Below are 20,495 nucleotides of genomic sequence, written 5' to 3' on the forward strand. Positions count from 1 at the left end.
GCTGGTTATATAGATTTACAATAATAATAGACATGACCTTAGCTATTGTTGTTTACTAGATTTCCACAAATTACAATTAAAGATTTATATTTATAAGCAAATGAAGAGGGAGATTGGTTTTAAAAATGACTTTTAGATACAACAATGATTTCAATGGGATTATACTGGTTAGTTTGCCTAAATATGGATTCTATTTCAGTAACAATGCTTAACTAAGGACCTTAATCACTCCAGAATCAAGAGTTGCTATCATATTTTGGTCATTTGTTGTAGAGATATGTCGCCTATTTTCCTTTTTTTATATACTTTATCAAGAAGTCTAATCAGGAATATGTTCATAAATGAACAATGACAGTGAAATCCAAAATTACTGATACTTTGTAGTTAGCACAGTCTTTAGACAAACTAGTTAGCTCATTAACTTATGATAACCAAAGGAACATAATAGATAATAAAGTTATGTCGATGAGCTCTGGGTCAATATGTTGAATTTTAGGTATTGTGCACATGGCTTATAAAAATAACATTATCGAAGATATAACAAAGTGTAATAATAATAATTTCTGGAGGAAGAAAAAAACATTATGACTGGGAAGAATCCACCAGCTTTGTTACAGATGTTACATATTGTGTGATCGTATACTTGTCTTGTAGGCTGTGGTAATATACATATAGGCTTACATAACTGCCACAAGAAGTTTTTCTAGCTGAACTTGTACATGGTTGGTCTCAGAAGTACACTGCAAAGGCTCACAATCTCTAACATGAGTTTCATAGCTGTATATTGTTCACCCTTTTTATATGGTCCCATACAATCTTTTTCTTTAGCGTTTAAGATGTCTCATCACTGGTGCATAGAATATCAAACTGGGCACTGAAATATAACACTTATCCAGCACAGATCTAATGTTGCTGGAAATGTTCCTAGCAACAGACAGTGTAACAAATCAACACAGAATTATGAGTGTTATACTTCTGCATTCAGGGGGTCAACAATTTTAAGGAAAACATTTGTTACAGCTTGTAACTGGGACTGGTCTGTCAGGGTGTCTACAGTTCATGAGAGTCATGAAAAAGTAATGAATATGAACAGGTGGTTATGAAAGTAATCAAAAGGCAATGAAATTGGGTGGCTGGCCATGAATTTTGCTGTGTGTGTGTCAGTCAGATGCAGTTCTAGAAGGGAGTAGCAAATTATTGTTATCCCCAAAAAGGTTGTATACACTAGTCAATAAAGATTCACTCTTAAAAGTCTTTGTTATCTGTAGGGAAGTTGTCTGTCCATCTGTGCAAGCCACGTTGGTTCACAACCTTGAGGGGCAGGTGGGAACAGAGAAATTTGGAGATGTGGCTTCATTAAGCTTTATATGGTGTATACACTTAGTGGAAATGACATATAAATGGTAGCTCTCCCCATGACTGTGCTGCCATCTCATATGTTCCTGGTGGAGTATCGGTTGGAACAGCTGTTTTTTTAATCCTGTCCACTCCCATTTCTGTTTAAATCTCTTTAATCCACATCTTTTTTGGAAAGACAGTTCCTTAAAGGTTTTTAATAATTGATATAAAACTATTGTAAGTTTAATGTCATTTTAAAGGTGTTAAGGACAATAGAGTAAAATCAATTTCTCACTAACCAAAACATTTCCCATGTCATATTATTACTATTTGCAGACTGTAACTTGACATCTGTTGAGTGGGAGGAGCAGGGAGGGAACACTGTTTGTTGCGGGAAAAGGTGGAGGGCATAATTACTTTGGGGTATTGAAATTGAGATCACTGTTCATACTGACATGTTACGCAATGGAACACAAATGAAATAGTGCAACAAAACACAAATAGAAGCAGCACAGTTCAGTGACAAAGCAGACAACAATGCAGTCAACGCTAGTTAATAGTATGTTGCACAGTTGGCAATGAACATTGGCAAATGAGTACAGCTCAACGCCTTCTGACTGCTGCTGACTGCTGTTTTTCTTTAAAGCTTTATTTCTTCATGCCATATGAGATTTCAGTGTGTTACACAATACAAGTACATAACAATACAATTTACTGTGAGTGAAATGAATTATAAGTAATTTGATTTATAAGCACTTGGATGAACAAATGGAAATTAAAATACTTGGAGACCAACACCTGCCATAAAGCAAACAGTTTCACTGAAAGGTAGGACTTTCAAAAGAATTTTCAGAATGAGACAGTTGTGTGATGGCAATACCACTTTTGTCAGAAGAAGAATGTTAATAGTGTTTCAATAACCACATATAAGTAAATGAAATAAAACAGAATAAGTACAATGAATATGTATACCTTTGAAATTCATAATTAACTATGCAAACTTTCATTGTTGTAAAAAGTACACACAGTTCTGGGTGTTCGCTAAACATTGTCCGTGGTGAAAGGTTAAATTGTTGAAATTGGCAGAAAATTGCCAAAGCACTCAAACATTCAACTGGCTACATGCCTGCATCACTTGGGAACAGAGTAAATAAACACAAGCTTCATAAACAATTGCAAATACTGATAGACATAAGTTAACAACACCAAAACATAATTAATGTAGAGTAATGAAGTTTTGGGAATACATTTGTCTATGTAACACATTAAAGAAATTAACTTTGCAAGTTCACAGCTTAATGAAAGTGTGAGATATCCTTTGCCAATGTGAAAAGCTGGTATATTAATAACCAGCGTAAATGCCAGAATGTTGAAAGCAAGCATGCAAATGTGCATGCATTGTGTTATACAGGTGAAGGATGTTAGTTTGTGGGATGGAGTTCCATGCCTGTTGCACTTTGTTAGTCAATACAGGGATGCTTAATGCTGTTTGTGGATGATGCTTGAGTTGTTATCCGATGATGTCCCGCCCGTGCTCAGTTGGAGACAGATTTGGTGATCGAGCATGCCAAGGCAACATGTCCCCACTCTTTACAGCATGCTGAGTTACAACAGCAGTATGTGGGCAAGCATTATCCTGTTGAGAAACACCCCATGGAATGCTGTTCATGAATGGCAGCACAACAGGTCAGATCACCAGATTGACTTACAAATAGGCTGTCAGTGTATATGGGATAACCGAGAAAGTGCTCCTGCTGTCATACGAAATCATAACCATTGGATGGGCCAAATGTGATTTTGAAGATTTTGCATGATTTTTAAGCTTTTCTAATCAGTGAAAAAGATAACCAACCACAATGTTCATTGTAGCACTTAATCTCTTCAAGTAGTGAATGGAATGGAGCTTTGAAAGCTGTTCATAATAAAAGTGGTTGGAATGTTCCTGAATTTCTTAGGATGATCTGGTAGTTTATGAGCGATTTTCATTCAAGGCGGGCAAGCTTCTCAAATATCTCTGGGTTTTCCAAGTCTCCTCTCTAATGTTGTTCTATAAGATGGGTTGGAAATACACAAGTCATGAAGAGAGCACTTGAACTTATTTGCACATTTGATGAAAGAGAGCACTTGAACTTATTTGCACATTTGAAGAGGTATGGTGCTGAAGTACATAAAAGATCAAGTGAAAATAGAAATATTGAAAAAAATTAAACATCAGTTAGAAGACAAGTTACTTTGTGCAAAACTTGAGTTTCATGTATCATTATCAATTGAACTTGAGGAATTTTTAACTAAGTATCATTAAAATGACTCATTCTTCCCTATTTTGTACAAAGATTTGTCATTTGCTGTTGATGTTACCAAAGCATGTAGACCAAGCCATTTTCATTATGTAGATAATTGATTTGATGTGATTGCTGTTAGCAAGAACTACATTGAAAACGGTATCCTTACCTTCAGAAATGAGTGCACAGGTATTATGCAAAGTCTATATCTAAAAATTGCTGAGAAGTATCCTTTGAAATCAATAGTCAAAAGCCGGTCGCGGTGGCCGTGCGGTTCTAGGCGCTTCAGTCCGGAACCGTGACACTGCTACGGTCGCAGGTTCGAATCCTGCCTTGGGCATGGTTGTGTGTGATTTCCTTAGGCTAGTTAGGTTTAAGTAGTTCCAAGTTCTAGGAGACTGATGACCTCAGATGTTAAGTCCCATAGTGCTCAGAGCCATTTGAACCATTGATAGTCAAAATAGGAACAAGGGACCAATGACCAATCGGTTTGGTTATTTGAAAACCATCATTTATTGCAACTGGTTGGCTCTCCTTTAGTCTTGCTGCATGTTAAAACAATTTGTATTTTAATTGAAGTGAGGATAAATGTATCTTATAATAGTCAGTACCCCATCCTATGTGAGATTTAAATGTTTCTATAGCATGTGATGAATGGTATACAACCTGTCATACATAGTTACATTATTCATGCTGACAAGTGATATAAGAATTATAACATTCAGCTTTCATTTCAACAGCTTTCAAGTTCATAAAAGAGCATTTTTGTCACTGTACCACTCATTTTTGATAGGTCTTGAATATAACTAAACAAGTAATGACAAAATTATGAAGAGGTTATGAATTTGATACTCTGAACATCTGTAGACAGCACGTTTGTCTTGTTAGATCAGAGAAACATTGCAGTGGTATATGTTGCCAACTGCTGCTGTTCCATTTGCTGTTATTTCTGTGTGGATTATCCAATGCCATTATCAACATACCCAAGAAACTTTATGATATGTGGTTTAGATTTTATGGCTTGCGAGGTTCATGAACCTGTCTCTGATGGAATGCATTTGGGATGTGCTAGGGTAATAATTGCTTCATTATTTATCACTGCTTATCCAACACTCTGGGTGTTTTGTATGTTTATTGGAATGCATAGTGACGTAGCTGCATATATCACTTTGATGACTCGATATGTCCTTAGTTAGATAATACATCATTTACTTTTCCCTCTGGTCTAATATGTGATATTAGATTGGATTTGTTTTTAATTCCATAGATCCTTGGGGGTATCAGAAAAAACTTCACACAGAATACATATAATTAGACAACATTTGATGTGATCAGAATTAGTGTTAGTTCAGTGGACGCTAAGTGAAGTGATTTTCAAGGATGTGAAAGATGTCAAAAAAACTGATAAACATTTTATGTATCAATCAGCCCAGTAATCGTCATAAACATGCAAATATAGACATACTACATTGCCTAAAATGCAAGGGCATACCATGAAATACCAGGCATTTTATTATAATGTTTTTAATGAATATATAGAAATGATTCCTGCCTTACTACATAGTTAACCTGCCTTACTACACACTTGGTCCATCTGTTCACAGGTTTTCACGTGTCCTCATGGCAGAAAAAATCTCATTTGTTTGGGATAGAATTATCTTTGCACCGTCCTCATAGCCTCGTTGTCATCTGCAAACTTTTGACTCCTCAAATGTTCTTTCAGAAGCCAAGAGGAGTGAAAATCTGATTGTGCCAAATCTGCTGCATAGCGGATATTTCAAAAGTCAAATTTCAGATGGTGTAATGTATCCTCAGTATGCTCAGTATGAGGGCATGTATACATTATAGCAGAAGTCCCTAGCGATTCAATCAGACGTCTGGCTTTGAGTGCCATGACAACAAGACACTATAGTTAGAACTAGCCACAGTTACGCCCTTCTAAACGTGAAACATTATATGGCCCTCAGCATTTGAAGAGATTGTCAGATTGGCTTTCTCAGTGGATGCCTGGGACACAATGCATGCTTCCACTGCATCAATCCCTCTTACTCTGTGTTTGATAACTGTGCATCCAGACTTCTACTCCAGAATCACTGTCTTCCATGCACACTTGTGGTCGTCAGATACTAATCTTGGCACCTGCCTGTTACACACTGTGCTATAGCCAAGTTTACCATGGTTGATATTATATGTAGGGCCACAGCTTTGAGTGAATTCCACAGCAATTTTAACAAAACCGACCTGCCTGTTGGCATGGACTCACTGGCTGATCTACTGTTTCACTGTATCATGTTGCACAAACTGGTTTTTGACTCTTCTGTTCATCACTAGCATTGTGTCTTCTATTAATATATCTTCTCAGGCATTCCATTTGCTTAGTCAGTTTTGGTCTTTATTTTTACTGTAGGTTGTAGAACTTTTCAGATTTTTCATTCCCTCCAACCATAAAAAAACGAGTAACATATTTTCTTGTATAGTGCAGATAGACAGTGACCTGGATTAAGTTTCATACACGACTGTGCAGGTGCATACTAATCAGTTGCCATGAGAAGTTTCTGGAACATTGTTAAGCAACCATTTTTGTACTGAAATGCGATATTTGATTGTATGCAAATCTCCATGGAACTTAAAATATAAAGTTCTTCCTTATATATAAAAACAAAGATGAGGTGACTTACCGAACGAAAGCGCTGGCAGGTCGATAGACACACAAACAAACACAAACATACACACAAAATTCAAGCTTTCGCAACAAACTGTTGCCTCATCAGGAAAGAGGGAAGGAGAGGGGAAGACGAAAGGAAGTGGGTTTTAGGGGAGAGGGTAAGGAGTCATTCCAATCCCGGGAGCGGAAAGGCTTACCTTAGGGAGAAAAAAGGACAGGTATACACTCGCACACACGCACATATCCATCCATACATACAGACACAAGCAGACATATTTTTGAAAATATGTCCGCTGTTTGTCAGTCTTCGGCGGCTGGCGCGCTGCCAGGATGGCCTTGAGCCGCCTTATCGGCGGGGTCAAAGGTCACGCGCTCAGAGAGCTGACGTAACATGCTGTTGCATACTCTATGTCGACAGATTCTAGATGTACATTCCCCAGTTCTCAGCTACGCTACAGATCAATTTATTTATGATAATACAAAGTACAGTCTCCAACAAATTTTACATATTCACATGTACCTTTACCTTTAATCCAAATAAATACAGTTTCATTAACAGATATCTTACGTCTATTGCAGGTATACAAGGAGAAGGGTGAGGGTGACATATAAGATGATTTTCCAAAGTCTTTATTTGCATTTTTTTGAAAATATGTCTGCTTGTGTCTGTATGTGTGGATGGATATGTGCATGTGTGCGAGTGTATACCTGTCCTTTTTTCCCCCTAAGGTAAGCCTTTCCGCTCCCGGGATTGGAATGACTCCTCACCCTCTCCCTTAAAACCCACTTCCTTTCGTCTTCTCCTCTCCTTCCCTCTTTCCTGATGAGGCAACAGTTTGTTGCGAAAGCTTGAATTTTGTGTGTATGTTTGTGTTTGTTTGTGTGTCTATCGACCTGCCAGCGCTTTCGTTCGGTAAGTCACCTCATCTTTGTTTTTATATATAATTTTTCCCACGTGGAATGTTTCCTTCTATTATAAAGTTCTTCCTTAGTGACACATGACAATAATTTCTAGGCTATTATAGCGAAGCATTATCAGGGTAAAATTACTGTGTTTGCACATACAGATCATATTATCATGCTAAAAATGTGTAGACATCAAGTATTGCATAGCACTTATATTATGTGATGTTGTTGTTAACTGATTCTTCCATTGGTTCTTGGTAAACAACATTATATTAAATGAAAAGCACTATATTGCTTATGTTCTACAGGATATTGTTAATAACATTACCACAAGCTGTGGTGTGTGCAGCGTGCCATAGCGATTAGAGCTGCTGGCTGAGGTGCTCTTGGTCACCAGTTTAAACGTGGTCACCAGCAATTATTTGTTATTTATTACGTATCAGTTCTGGAAGATTCTTGAAATATCTTATGTTTGTAATGTTTGCATATTCTAGAATACCAACCATCTAAAATATTCAATGTTGGTATAAGTAACTGCACTCTACATCCAGGAGTTCACTTCCATCTGGCTGTATGTTGTTGTTCGTAATAAATGTGTTTTCGGTAGTGTCATATTTCATTGACAACCTTACTTTTGGATTTGGAATTGAGTGCAGTTGCAATGTAACATTGTTTGGTGATGATGCTGTGTAATTTGAAACATCTACATCACCTTGGCTCCAGTTAGGTAAACATAAAAGCATTCACCTATGTCGACAGGATTCAGAATACAAGTGGTGTATCATTCCGATGGTCCTTTTCTTCAGGAGACTCATGGATTTCAGAACAGCAGTAAATCAGCTTCACATTAGGTGTCTGTCAGTGTTCTTTAGAGATGTTGGTCAGTATCTAATGAAATGGCTGAAAAGATTTAGGCGACATTGTGAATCCAAATATGACAGAAGTTGCAGAATACATGTACCAAGCTCTTCTAGTAAAGGATGTCACAACAACCGAGGAATATGTCAAGTGGTGCCATCACATCAAGAAAATTTGACATAAAAGAATCAGATCATGGAAATATGACTACTCGTAAATGTAGTCCCTATGGGAGTTGTGGAAGACCTGCAACATCACCTCTCTCATACATCAGGTAATGAGAGAAGAGATGCAGGATTTCATGGCAATGAGAACTGTCAGACTGAGTAAGCAAGAGATAGCAGTCATGAGTGTTAGCCCTCTATGTCAGAAAGTAATAGAGAATGTTGAAGAAGAGGTATATCGAACCTTAGCAACAATCTTCATGACCAACCTATTGTGCCAGGGAGAATGGACTCAGCCAACTTGAACTTATGCTGCAGCCATCAAATGACAACCCAGTACCTGACTAACTCCTGCACCAGAATAAAGCCCTATGGAAGAACAAGCATTTGTAACACGAGTGTGATCCCGCTGTGGATGCTCTGCCCACATTGTAACTACTGTAGAGAAAGAAGGGAATTTTCAATGACTATTGTGCCACCAGACTTCAACCATCACAACAGTTCTATTAAAGCCAGTCAGCTGGAGGTAATTATAGTGTACCCTGGATGAGATTACTCCCCAACACCCAGTAGCCATTCACCATCACCGTACAGAAGTACGGGGAACTTCAGGGGAACCAAGCAACTTCCCTGTCTCTGGAGGTGTGGCTGCCCAGATGCAAATCCTCTTTGGACAACTGTCATTGCAATGTCAGGAAATTTCATTGACGACATTATGAATGACCAACCTGTTTGGCAACTAGTCAACTCAGAGGATTCCTTTTCTGTAATGTCAGATACTTACAGTTGTCAACTAAAGAAGACAGTGTACTGTGATATGAAAGCAGTTGTGTTGAAAGTCACAAATAGAAAATACTTCAATCAACAGAAACATGTATTGCAAGGGTAACAATCAATGACAGAACATAGCCCTTTGAATTTATGGTTTGAACAGAATGTAATCATAATGATACTCTTAGGTGGGACTTTTTGTCGGTATTACTAACAGTCATAGACCATATAAGATGGGAGCCACAGTTTAAAGAAGCTATTCCAACAAGCACATGTAACAAAGATTGCTCTGTACAGTAGTTTGTTATCTGGGATGTTACCCCATTGTCATCAACAAGGCAAGTTGCAGTCATCAATCGAGGTGCCCAGTTAAAATGTGAAGCTGTTGTTGATTGCATAAAGCTATTCAGGTTCACAAAAGAAATCTATATGCTAGTGATGATCATAACCTTTGTAGGTGGTCAAGGAGAACTTTGGATCACTAATTATCATGAGCCACAACTCATCCATATAACTAAGTATACAGGAGCTGCCAAACCAGTTCAGCAAGGACAGCTTTCCGTGAATGATTGCTGTACTGCATTAGTTTTTGGATGCTATCAAATCTGTAGTGAAGAAGAGACAGACCAAGTGGTCCATGAAAAAACACCACATCAACACTGGTATTACCCACCAATTAGCAGCCACTGCTCATATAGAGTATTGCCAGCTGAACAGCAGCTAATCCCAGAGAAGGTGGAGAAGTTGCTACAAGATGACATCCTTGAACCTTCAGGGAGTCCTTGGTCCTCTTCTGTGGACCTTGTGAAGAAAAAAGGACAGACCATGGTGTTTTTGCATCAGCTACAATGACTGAACAAAATCAAGAAGAAAGATCCAGAATGAGATTTTCTCTCTGCAGCAGAGTGTGCGCTGATATGAAACTTCCTGGCAAATTAAAACTGTGTGGTAGACCGAGACTGGAACTCGGGACCCGAGTTCGAGTCTCGGTCCGGCACACAGTTTTAATTTGCCAGGAAGTTTCAAGAAGAAAGATGTCTATCCACTGTCAGTGATACCCTAGACTGCTTGAAAGGAGCAAACTAGGGACATGAACAAAAGACCATTGGCAAATCTATGTTGACAAGACTCTCCCCTTGCAATAATCAAGCCGTAAGTCCATTAAAAGAATGCCTCAATTAGTCGACAATTCCTGTCAGATGAGGAATTGCAGCAGGCAGTTACGGACTACTTCATGCAGTAGGACACAGTGTTTTACCAAATGGTTGGGTTGGTGGGATGAATGCCTTAATGCTCACAGTGATTTTGCCTGTTTGGCATAGTGATTCTGGATTGTAAGGCCTTCAAATGAAAACTTTTTGATTGCTCCTTATACATTACTACCTGTGGTACAGCTTTCCGTGAAGGCAGCAGCATGGCATGTAAATAACAAAACTTTCCGCTGCATGAATCTAGATATTCAGATAGTTTATGTTTTTAATTTTCTTTTGAACTGGCACAGATTCCCAATTTCTAGCTTTATGTTACATAAGAGCTTGTTGAATACTTGCCACCAGAATACATAACTCCACTCTGAACCCCAGGGAATGAAAGCTCAAATTAATTTGCAGCCACTCAGAGGGAAAGAACACTACAGCCATATATCACCATTTTACTTGTTCTTGTGCAAATTATGCCACATTTATTAATATGAACCCATGAATGAAACAAAAAAGAATTTTATTTTATCCAGCATTCTTAATAAATTTGCTGCAGTTGAGATACTGCATGTTTTCATGTTTTTGTTACCCCACATCTATGAAGTCCAGTGTGTTCACAGTCATAGAACCTGCAGATTTTGGTTAATGAAAATAAATATAAATGAACAAACTCTAAATTCACTGTGAGGAAATAGGATAATTAATCTGAACATGTACAGTGAAACAAAATTTCGACAGATAAGAGATTTTCTTCCACATCTCTGAAAATAGTATATTTCGATCTTCCTCCAGTACTCTGTCAGCTTGGTTTACTTCTCTTTTCTTAGCGTATTGTCTTTTATTTACTCTTAGCTAACAAATTACCTTTATTTTAAATCCTTTTTAACATTATGACTGCATCTTCAATTTTTTGTAATTGGGCTCTGCAAAAGAAAATAGGGTGTTGAGTCTCTTCATATTGAATTTTGAATTGTACATTCTTATTAATTTTTGTCTTGGACTTCATTGATAGGGAACACAGATAATGAGATAACAAGGATAATTCTTTTACAGTAAACTGATTAAGAATGTTTGGTAAAAATAATTTATTTTTTCAGAATGAAATTTTCACTCTGCAGCAGTGTGTGCACTGGTATGAAACTTCCTGGCAGATTAAAACTGTGTGCCATACCGAGACTCGAGCTGAGGACCTTCGCCGTGCACTTGCCCACAAAAGACAAAGGTCCCGAGTTCGAGTCTTTTTTTGGCACACAGTTTTAATCTGCCAGGAAGTTTCATATCAGCACACACTCCACTGCAGAGTGAAAATTTCATTCCGGAAACATCCCCCAGGCTGTGGCTAAGCCATGTCACCACAATATCCTTTCTTCCAAGAGTGCTAGTTCTGCAAGGTTTGCAGGACAGCTTCTGTGAACTTTGGAAGGTAGAAGACAAGGTATTGGTGGAATTGAAGCTGTGAGGATTGGTCATGAAGCATGCTTGGGTAGCTCAGTCAGTAGAGCACTTGCCTGTGAAAGGCAAAGGTCCCAAGTTCGAGTCTTGGTCCGGCACACAGTTTTAATAGGCCAGGAAGTTTCATATCAGTGCACACACCACTGCAGAGTGAAAATTTCATTCTGGAAACATCCTCCAGGCTGTGGCTAAGCCATGTCTCCACAATATCCTAAAGTTCCATGAGTGTTAGTTCTGCAAGGTTTGCAGCTTCTGTGAAGTTTGGAAGGTAGGAGACAAGGTAGTGGCAGAATTGACACAGTGAGGACAGGTTGTGAGTCGTCCTTGGGTAACTCTGTCAGTAGAGCACTCGCCAGCGAAAGGCAAAAGTCCAGAGTTTGAGTCACGCTTCATGCACACAGTTTTAATCTTCCAGGAACTTTCATTTTAATTTATTTTTTCATTTGCTGATTGAGATTAACCATACAATATAGAAGGTGGAAGACACAATGGAAAGACTAATTCTTTCATGAGCTTATTCTGTAATTTTACAGTCAAACATTTGCTGTTCACATTTATAACAATGACTTAAATGGTTATTTCTGGTTGCAGTGATTTATTTTAATTCCTTGTATAACTCTTAGTTCTCATCCCCTCTGTCTTTTTGAGCAACTGCAAATTAGTCCCAGTTTTGGATTGCAAACAAATACAATTCACTTTAAAACAAACACTCAATTTCACAATATTTCCTTTTGGTAACTTCTCATATTGTTTGTTTATTGAACTTTGGATGTTTGTTCTTTATTTGTCAGTATTAACGTAATAGCACCATGAATCATACTTTATGACAGTTAGGAAAACAGATCATTCACCAGCCAGACAGCAACTAACAATTGCTTTACATGTGTTACATAGTTTGATTGCAGTGCTTAATGTTTCATTTTTTGAATTACAATAAAGTGCATTGAGGTTCCTGACAGTGCTTGCTGTCATCTTGTTGTGGCTACTGGCATTTGGAGGAATACAATGTGATGAACAGCCCTGCAGTGATATGCGACAAGTCCAAAAGACAGTATTGTGTGGTAACAAATCTGATAACTCCACAAGAAACAAAAAACAAAAAGGAACACAAATGTGTGAATATATTAGAAGATAACATATTAGAACATAATGTAATTACATTGAAATATAAGAAATTAAATATTTATCAGCCATTTTACCAATTTTTAAGAATTTATGACTGTGAACGTCCAGACAATATCCCAAAAATAACCACTCGATGGGTAACAAACAAGGAAAAGACAGCTATACATTCTAGCTTTTTGTGAAATGGCTTCCTTCTGAAGCAGAAAACAGATACACATTGACACAAACACAACTCACACATACGGCCCTGTCTCTGGACTTAGTCATAACTGTGCTTGATGGGAGCAGCAATTTGGTGGTGGGGGTAAGGAGAAGGTTTGGCGCAGGGAGAGGGGGATAGCGAGATGGGGTGTGGGGATGTGTAGTGCTGCTTGAGGGAGTTGGCAGGAATGTAGTGGGGATAGGGTAGGGCTGCTAGGTGCAGTTTGGAGGTGGGGGGGGGGGGGTTGGGGGGACAGAAAAGAAGTTGAGAAGGGGAAAAGGACTGAGTGCATTGGTGAAATAGAAGGCTGCATTGTGCTGAAATGCAGTCAGGGAAGGGGATAGCTAAGTGGAGTACAGGGACTAGTGAAGGTTGAGGTTGAAGGTGTTACTGGAACATGGGATATATTGCAGACAAAAAAAACTGGTTGTGTTAGGAAGGATCCAGATGGCGCAGGCTGTAAAGCAGTCATTGAAGTGAAGTACACTGTGTTGGGCTGTATGTTCAGCTAATGAATGGTCCGTCCATCTCTTGGCTACAGTTTGTCACTGACCATTCATGCAGACAGACAGCTGGATGGTTGTCAAGCTCATGTAGAAAGCAGCACAGTGTTTCCAGCTTAGTTTGTATGTCACATGGCTGCTTTCACAGGTAGCCCCACCAATGATGGGATGGGAGATGCCTGTGACCACTTCTGGAGTAGCTGTTCCTAGGAGGATGCATCTGGGTCTATTTCAGGGATATCAGGCTTGAGGCAAGATGTTGGAGTAGGGATGGACAAGAATACTGCATAGTTTTCGTGGTGGTGGAATACCACTGTGGGAGGGGTGGGAAGGATAGTGGGTACGATATTTCCCATTGCAGGGCACAATCAAAGGTAGTAGAAACTCTGCTGTAGAAAGTGATTCAGTTGCTCGAGTCCTGGGTGGTACTGAATCATAAGGGGAGTGCACTTTCGTGGCCAGATGGTGGGTATGTGGGAGGTGGTAGATGACTGGAGAGACAAGGCAGGGGACATCTATTACTGTCCAAGGTTGGGTGGGTAATTTCAGTCTTTGAAGGCCACAGTAAGACCGTTGGTATACTTGGACAAGGACTGCTCATCACTGCAGGCCTTCATCATGATATCAGTTTCTAATAGTGTGAGTAGAGCTCAAATGTTCATTCAGGACCAATGACAGCTGTTATTAGAAGGATTTTGAACTTCATTCCAGTACTCAGTTTTACAAAAATTAATTTAATTCTTGTGAATGGCTTTTTTTACTTGGAAAATATTGCCACTGTCTGCTACTGTGGTGGGGTAGAACCAACGAAGTGATAAGACAATTTCTATAAGGGGCAACGAAAGCATAAATCGAACAGATTGTCCAGGGGTAAAGGAAAAAAAAGAGAAATTTTGGTTCAACTTAGGTAGATGATAAAAAAATTACTTAAAACAAGATCATTTACACAGGGAACATGATTTGAAGATAATAAACGAAAAACTGTGAAAAGTAAATGTCTGTAGGAATACAAATAAGTAAAGAACATAAGATATACGACCTATCTGCAGCAAAGAAAGTAGAAGACAATGTAATTATTAAACTTCAATTATTCACTGTTAGTTGCATAAAAAGCTGTTATGACTATGTGAACATATGCAACTGAGAGTGCCAAGTACTGGAATTATGCATTACAATAGAATTTTATATGCCTAATCAATTAATGGAACTAAATGAAGCATATTTCTGTTCACTGAATGAAATAGCTGTTATAACAGTAGACAGTCCAACTGTCTTGGTCATAGAGGTAGAATGTTCCATCTAAAGCTCAGGTTAATGCTCCTTTATGTTTAGCCACAGTTCCTCCTGTATTACGCAAGTACTTTTTATAATATGAATAGATAGTGTGCATAATAGTGGATAAATCACTATACCTTTAATAGTTATTATTTTCTGTGCATCTTTCCCCACAGAGTGAAAAACAGGCTTTCTGCATTAACATGTGACACTGAAAATATCCAAGAAGTCCCCATTATAAAGCAGAACAATGGGAAATCAGTTGCTGAGGGCAACAAATGTAAATTAAAGGATACTGGTGTGCAAACAGTTGAACTGCAAGACATGTAAGTCTCATTAATAGTTAATATTGTTTTTAACTTGGTAAATTAAAATTAAAGCTACTACTACTTAAGGGGGCGGGAGGGGGGGGGGGGGTGGAGGAGGAGAAAAAAGAAAAGAAAAAAGAAGCTGCTGCTTCCTCAGTTTTATGCATATCTACTGTTTATACCATATTAATAATATTTGCATTAATATATTGAAATTTTTCAAAGAAAATAACTATCAACAATCGTAACCATGAAGAGTTTATGTTATACTACTGCATGTCATGCAGCTGTACAGTGAACACAACTATTTATTGTGTAGCTAACAGGAATTTTCAATCCTTGAATCTAAGTAAGCCAGATAACGAAGAAACAGTGGCTAACAATATATGATTTTAATTTATTTTCTAATTGGTTAAAGATTCCCAATTTATTGCTTTATGTGTTTTGGGGGTTTGATGAATACTTTTGCATCATAGTACCTACCTACCTCCAGTCAACCATAGACAAGAAGGCAAAGTCTAATAATTGTCTTGTGAGTGTGCAAATCACAGTTCATCTGAAGCTGACTTTCATTATCACAACAAAAACCATTTACAAGTAAACATGCTGGGAACTGTGTACAAGAATTTTTTTTTAAATCTTTAGTAAGGTAAACTTGTCCAGACACTAGATTCGCATTAAGGAGGACACAGTTCAGATCCTAACCCAGCCATCCAGACTTGGGTTTACTGTGGTTTCCCGAAATCACACAAGGCAAATGCTGGCATGGTTCCTTTGAAAATAAGAAGTCCAATTACCTCCTATATCTTTTCACCTTCTGAGCTTGTGCTCCCACTCTAATGAGCTCATCATGATGGTGGTGTACATTAAACCCAAATCTTCTTCCCAAGATCTCTAGAGGCCTTTGAAAGATGTGCAGTTATTTCCATTATGAAATACTCTCACTGCTCACTTCTGCTGAATAAATGCTTTCTTCACATATTGTCGACTGCTCCAGAAGATAATTCCAAATTCCATTAAACCACAGAACGAAAATTTATAAAACAGTCTATCAGTTTTGTCTTTAGTTCAAGTGAATGAGAGAGGCTTTGAAGAGCATAACATCTTGAACTGAGCTTCTTGATTACTTTATGTTCATGTTGACTACATTTTAATGAATTATTCAGCTGGATCCCATGGAATTTTACAAAGTGTGTTTCAGTTAGTGTGTAGCTATCAATCTGTGGTGATTGTAGGTCATTTGTGTTGATTTACATTTGCACAACATGAACATTTCAAAGATCAAGTCTTCCATTTTTTGCTGTGGAGCAATTGTAGACCTGTTCAATTTCCTTCTGAGTTGTCTCTGCACTCTTCAGTAGTATGCTGAATTTTTTTTTAAATCTTTACTAAGGTAAACTTGTCCAGACACTAGACTCGCATTCAGGAGGACACAGTTCAGATCCTAACCCAGCCATCCAGACTTGGGTTTACTGTGGTTTCCCGAAATCACATAAGGCAAATGCTGGCATGGTTCCTTTGAAAATAAGAAGTCCAATTACCTTCTATATCTTTTCCCCTTCTGAGCTTGTGCTCCCACTCTAATGAGCTCATCATTCTCATCTGAAAGTAAAAGACACCCCTGTCTTCTGTATCTCAATTTGTTCCCCCCCCCCCCCCCCCCTCAATATTGTGAGTCTGTGCATGTTACTGCTCAGCACAAAGTTTTTATTCCTGTTTATGAAGCTTAATGTTCGTGTACTGAGAATGATAATCTGACATCTTGCTTTTGTTACACATTTTTTTTTTTTTTACGTGTTGAAAGTTGCTCACAAGTTAAAACAGACAGCTACCCTAGTCTTCAAACGATGATATATGATATGTTGAATTGTAGCGGATTATGATGTGTTCCACTCCATGCACAATCTGTCACCTAGTTGATATGTGTGACAATTTGTATGTTACCAATACTTTTCAATCACCATTCTTGAAATTATTTGGTAAATTGGATCTGCTATGCAGTGCCATTAGATCATGAGTTGAGATTTCTTCACCTTCTGCAATGGGCAAGTGCTGAAAGCTCTGATCTATTCAAGCTACTAAAATGATGTAATCAGTTTTGCAATAACTCCTCTGTGTTATAATTACAATGTTTCCTCTATGCAATTTCATTTACAATTGCAAGTGATTCAGATCTCAAACAAGTAGTAGCTCACAAATAGATCATAACATGTATTGCTGTACTGATTTGACATTTCAGAATGACAGTTCTTTATCATCTCCAGCTATTGTGTCATTGACATTATCGCCCAGGCCTTTTCCTCTGTAACTTCTGAGGCACCATCAAGCCAGAACGTCAAAGCAAAAGTGGGCCTTCCTAGCAGGTTGGGAACGCACACTCACCATCACACCTTGTCGATGTCCTGAGGAGACTTGTTTTGCATCCATCTACATATATGGCAAGCCAGAGTGCACACACTGTAATGTTTCACACTTAAAAACTACCTAAACAACGTTTGCAGTTTCCCAAAACATCTTTCACTGGCATAGTGGTTAGTAATGGAACATGCTATTCCACAGACTCTACATTTGACATGACAGTGTGAGCCTCTGTTGTGCCAGTTTCATATATCCAGATCCTGAGAACCAAGAGGTGTTGGTTGTTAGTGAAATGCCAACAAGATTACATTTTGTTCATCTATATGAGTAAATATAGAGATAAACTTTTCAGTTGTGAAAGACTTTTATTTTTCAAATATCACAAACAATTTCGGGCTAAAAGGTGCCCATCATCAGGTGTAATATTACTGAAAACAAGATAAAGGTAACGTTAAGGAAAAATTTTTCACAAATGCTTATGAGCATAAGCCAGTGGATACTAATAAGAACTTTCTTAGCTTAAATACTACTTGCAGTTAGGTTAGTTGTGGTGAAAAATATAAGAAATGTCACAGAGCAGTGGCGACTGGGTAATCGAGAAAGACATAATACAGAATAATTGGTCGAAACTTACGTCGCATGTTGTGACCCCATATGCTGCAGGACTGAATAGAGCAGAGGCAAACCCACAAGCAAGAGCAGGTCAAGGAGAGGTGCACACGGAGAAAGGAAGTAAATAGATAAGCTACTAAACTGGCATGGTAATGCTATAGCCATCTAGTATAATGATTAGGAAGTGTCGTGACATCAGCTAACCCAACTGTTCAAATGAAACTGACAGTCTTCAATGCAAACTGAGAAAATATGCTATGATGTGATGTAACTTATGTTGAAGGGACAGAAAAGCAAGAGAGTTTGTTAAGACAAACATCAAATTGATCATTTAAGAAAATGCAGAGTCAGAAATGTATACTATAAAGTAATGTGAATTACACCAAAGAAGGTTTAACAAAATGGACTTATTGATTAGATAAAGTGCCATATAGTAAGAAAAACGATTTTTTTTTTTTTCCATTCAAAAATATAAACACAGTGAACGAAGTTTTAAATCTTCCTGAGTATTAAGAATGTGCTATTTAGTTGAGATCCAATTAGACTGCACCAAACATAATAAAATAATTCATAACTAAAGGGAACTTTGTATGATGTTGTTGCTTTGGTTGTTGAAATAATCCAACAGCTCCACTTGAAAGTGGAAAAGAAGCACACTTGTGGAATAATACAATAAGGGAGGAAGCTGCAAAGAAAAAGGAGCATTCCTTGTATGCTTTCAGGAGAGAACAGAGGAAGGAAGGAAGTAATACACTGAGAAGAAGAAAGTGGTTAAGAGCATGATGGTAGGTGAGAAGAGAAAAATTAATGGGGAAGTGCTTAAAAATGATAGAAGATGACAGTGAGGGAAGTAAAAAAGTCCTCTAAGGAATGGTTATGCAAACAGGAGAATCGTGATGAAAAGTATCAGGATGATCAGTAAAGAAGGAAAAGAAGTTAAGAATGTACAGGAAATCAAGGAGATGGGGAAGAAACATTTTGAAAAGTTAATAAATCCCAATGGAAATATGGGAGAGAAAATTGAGGAGCCTGGGAATGTAAAGGATGCCACTCTGGACCTAACCAGGACAGAAATATAGGAAATGCTAGAGATCATGAAAAGAGGAAAAGTGCCTGGATTTGATGAAGCAAATGTGGAGATGGTGAGGGCAGCTGGCATTGCTGGAGTGCATTGGCTCTATAGGGTCATGAGAATAGTATGGAAAGAAAGGACTCCTGAAGACTGGAAAATGGATCTGATACTTAATAAAAGGCATCTCCTAGAGAAACATCATGAATGTGGTAAGAGTTTAATAAGGTTTTCCTGGACATTGAGAAGACGTATGATAGTATGAGAAGAAGCAAGATCTGGGAAACCCGACAGAAAAAGGGTAATGGAAGGCTGATTGACAGAAAAATGGGCTGATGTAAGTGGCTGCAACATCCCTGCTACTTTCCATCACCATTATGAAAGAGAGAAAGGCAGGAATGACAGTGCGAATAAGAGATGAAAATATGAGAGCAGTACTCTTTGCATATGATTCAATAGTGTAGCACAGTGGAGCAGGAGAGGCACAAGAATGGATAAATCCACAGGAGAAAGAGGTGAGACAGTAAGGATTAAAATTTAACGCAGAGAAGTGTGAAGTGATAGTGACGATGAGCAATAAAATGAGAGTAGCAATGGATAGACGTATTAGTGGGCAAGTACTAAAAAAGTGGAAAGTTTCATGTACCTGGGAAGTGTACTAGAAGACAGTGGGAGGAACGATAAGGGGATTAGTGAAAGGGGAAGGCAGTTACATGGGACTCCTGTGGAGTATAAGAAGCTTGGTATGAAACAAGGATGTATTGCCAAAAAGTAAGTAAATGTTACACCAAATATATTATTCTCTGGTACGCATGTAGGCATCAGAAATATTGGTACTGTAGAAAAGGCAGGTGAGTAAGACACAAACTTGTTAGAAGAAATTTCAAAAAATCAAAATAGGACTTCTTAGAATGGATAGAGTAAGGAATGAGACGATGAGAGAAAAAGTGAAAGTGAAACCCATGCAGAGAAAAAGTGAAAGTGAAACCCATGCAAGTGACCATAGAAAAGACAAAATTGAGATGGTATGGGTACATTAAAAGAATGTGAGTTTGGAGGATACAGAGACAGGCTTGTGAAATGACAAGAGTTCTAGAAGAAGACTGAGAGATTATTGTTGGAATGAAGGAATGAGTGAAGAATAGAGGTGAAGACTGGGACAGAGTGCAGTGAGAAACATGGTAGATGAGGACAAGAACATGAGCCATTGCAGCAACACTTCAGTAAGCACCTGAAGATGATGAGCAGCTGTCTTGTTGAAATATTGTGCAGTTTCCACAACATTATCCGACACAAAGCCTGTGAACCAGTGAAGCAGCTACTACATTGCGAAAGTCTTAAACAGCACTTATAACCTAACCTAACCTAACCTAACCACAATATTATTATTAAAATATTTTCCACTTCT

General features: G+C 38.2%; 1 protein-coding gene across 5 annotated transcripts in view; it reads left to right on the forward strand.

Annotated features, from left to right (window-relative positions):
* Positions 1-20,495, forward strand: part of LOC124795100 — a 145,859-nt gene that overhangs the window by 46,463 nt on the left and 78,901 nt on the right. For all 5 annotated transcript variants that reach the window (XM_047258937.1, XM_047258935.1, XM_047258934.1 and 2 more), the window contains one exon: positions 14,917-15,066. In XM_047258937.1, coding sequence (XP_047114893.1) covers positions 14,917-15,066 — 150 coding nt within the window. The remainder of the gene's footprint in view (positions 1-14,916; positions 15,067-20,495) is intronic.

This window comes from Schistocerca piceifrons, chromosome 4 (assembly GCF_021461385.2).
Source record: "Schistocerca piceifrons isolate TAMUIC-IGC-003096 chromosome 4, iqSchPice1.1, whole genome shotgun sequence".
Classification (NCBI taxonomy): Eukaryota; Metazoa; Arthropoda; class Insecta; order Orthoptera; family Acrididae; genus Schistocerca; species Schistocerca piceifrons.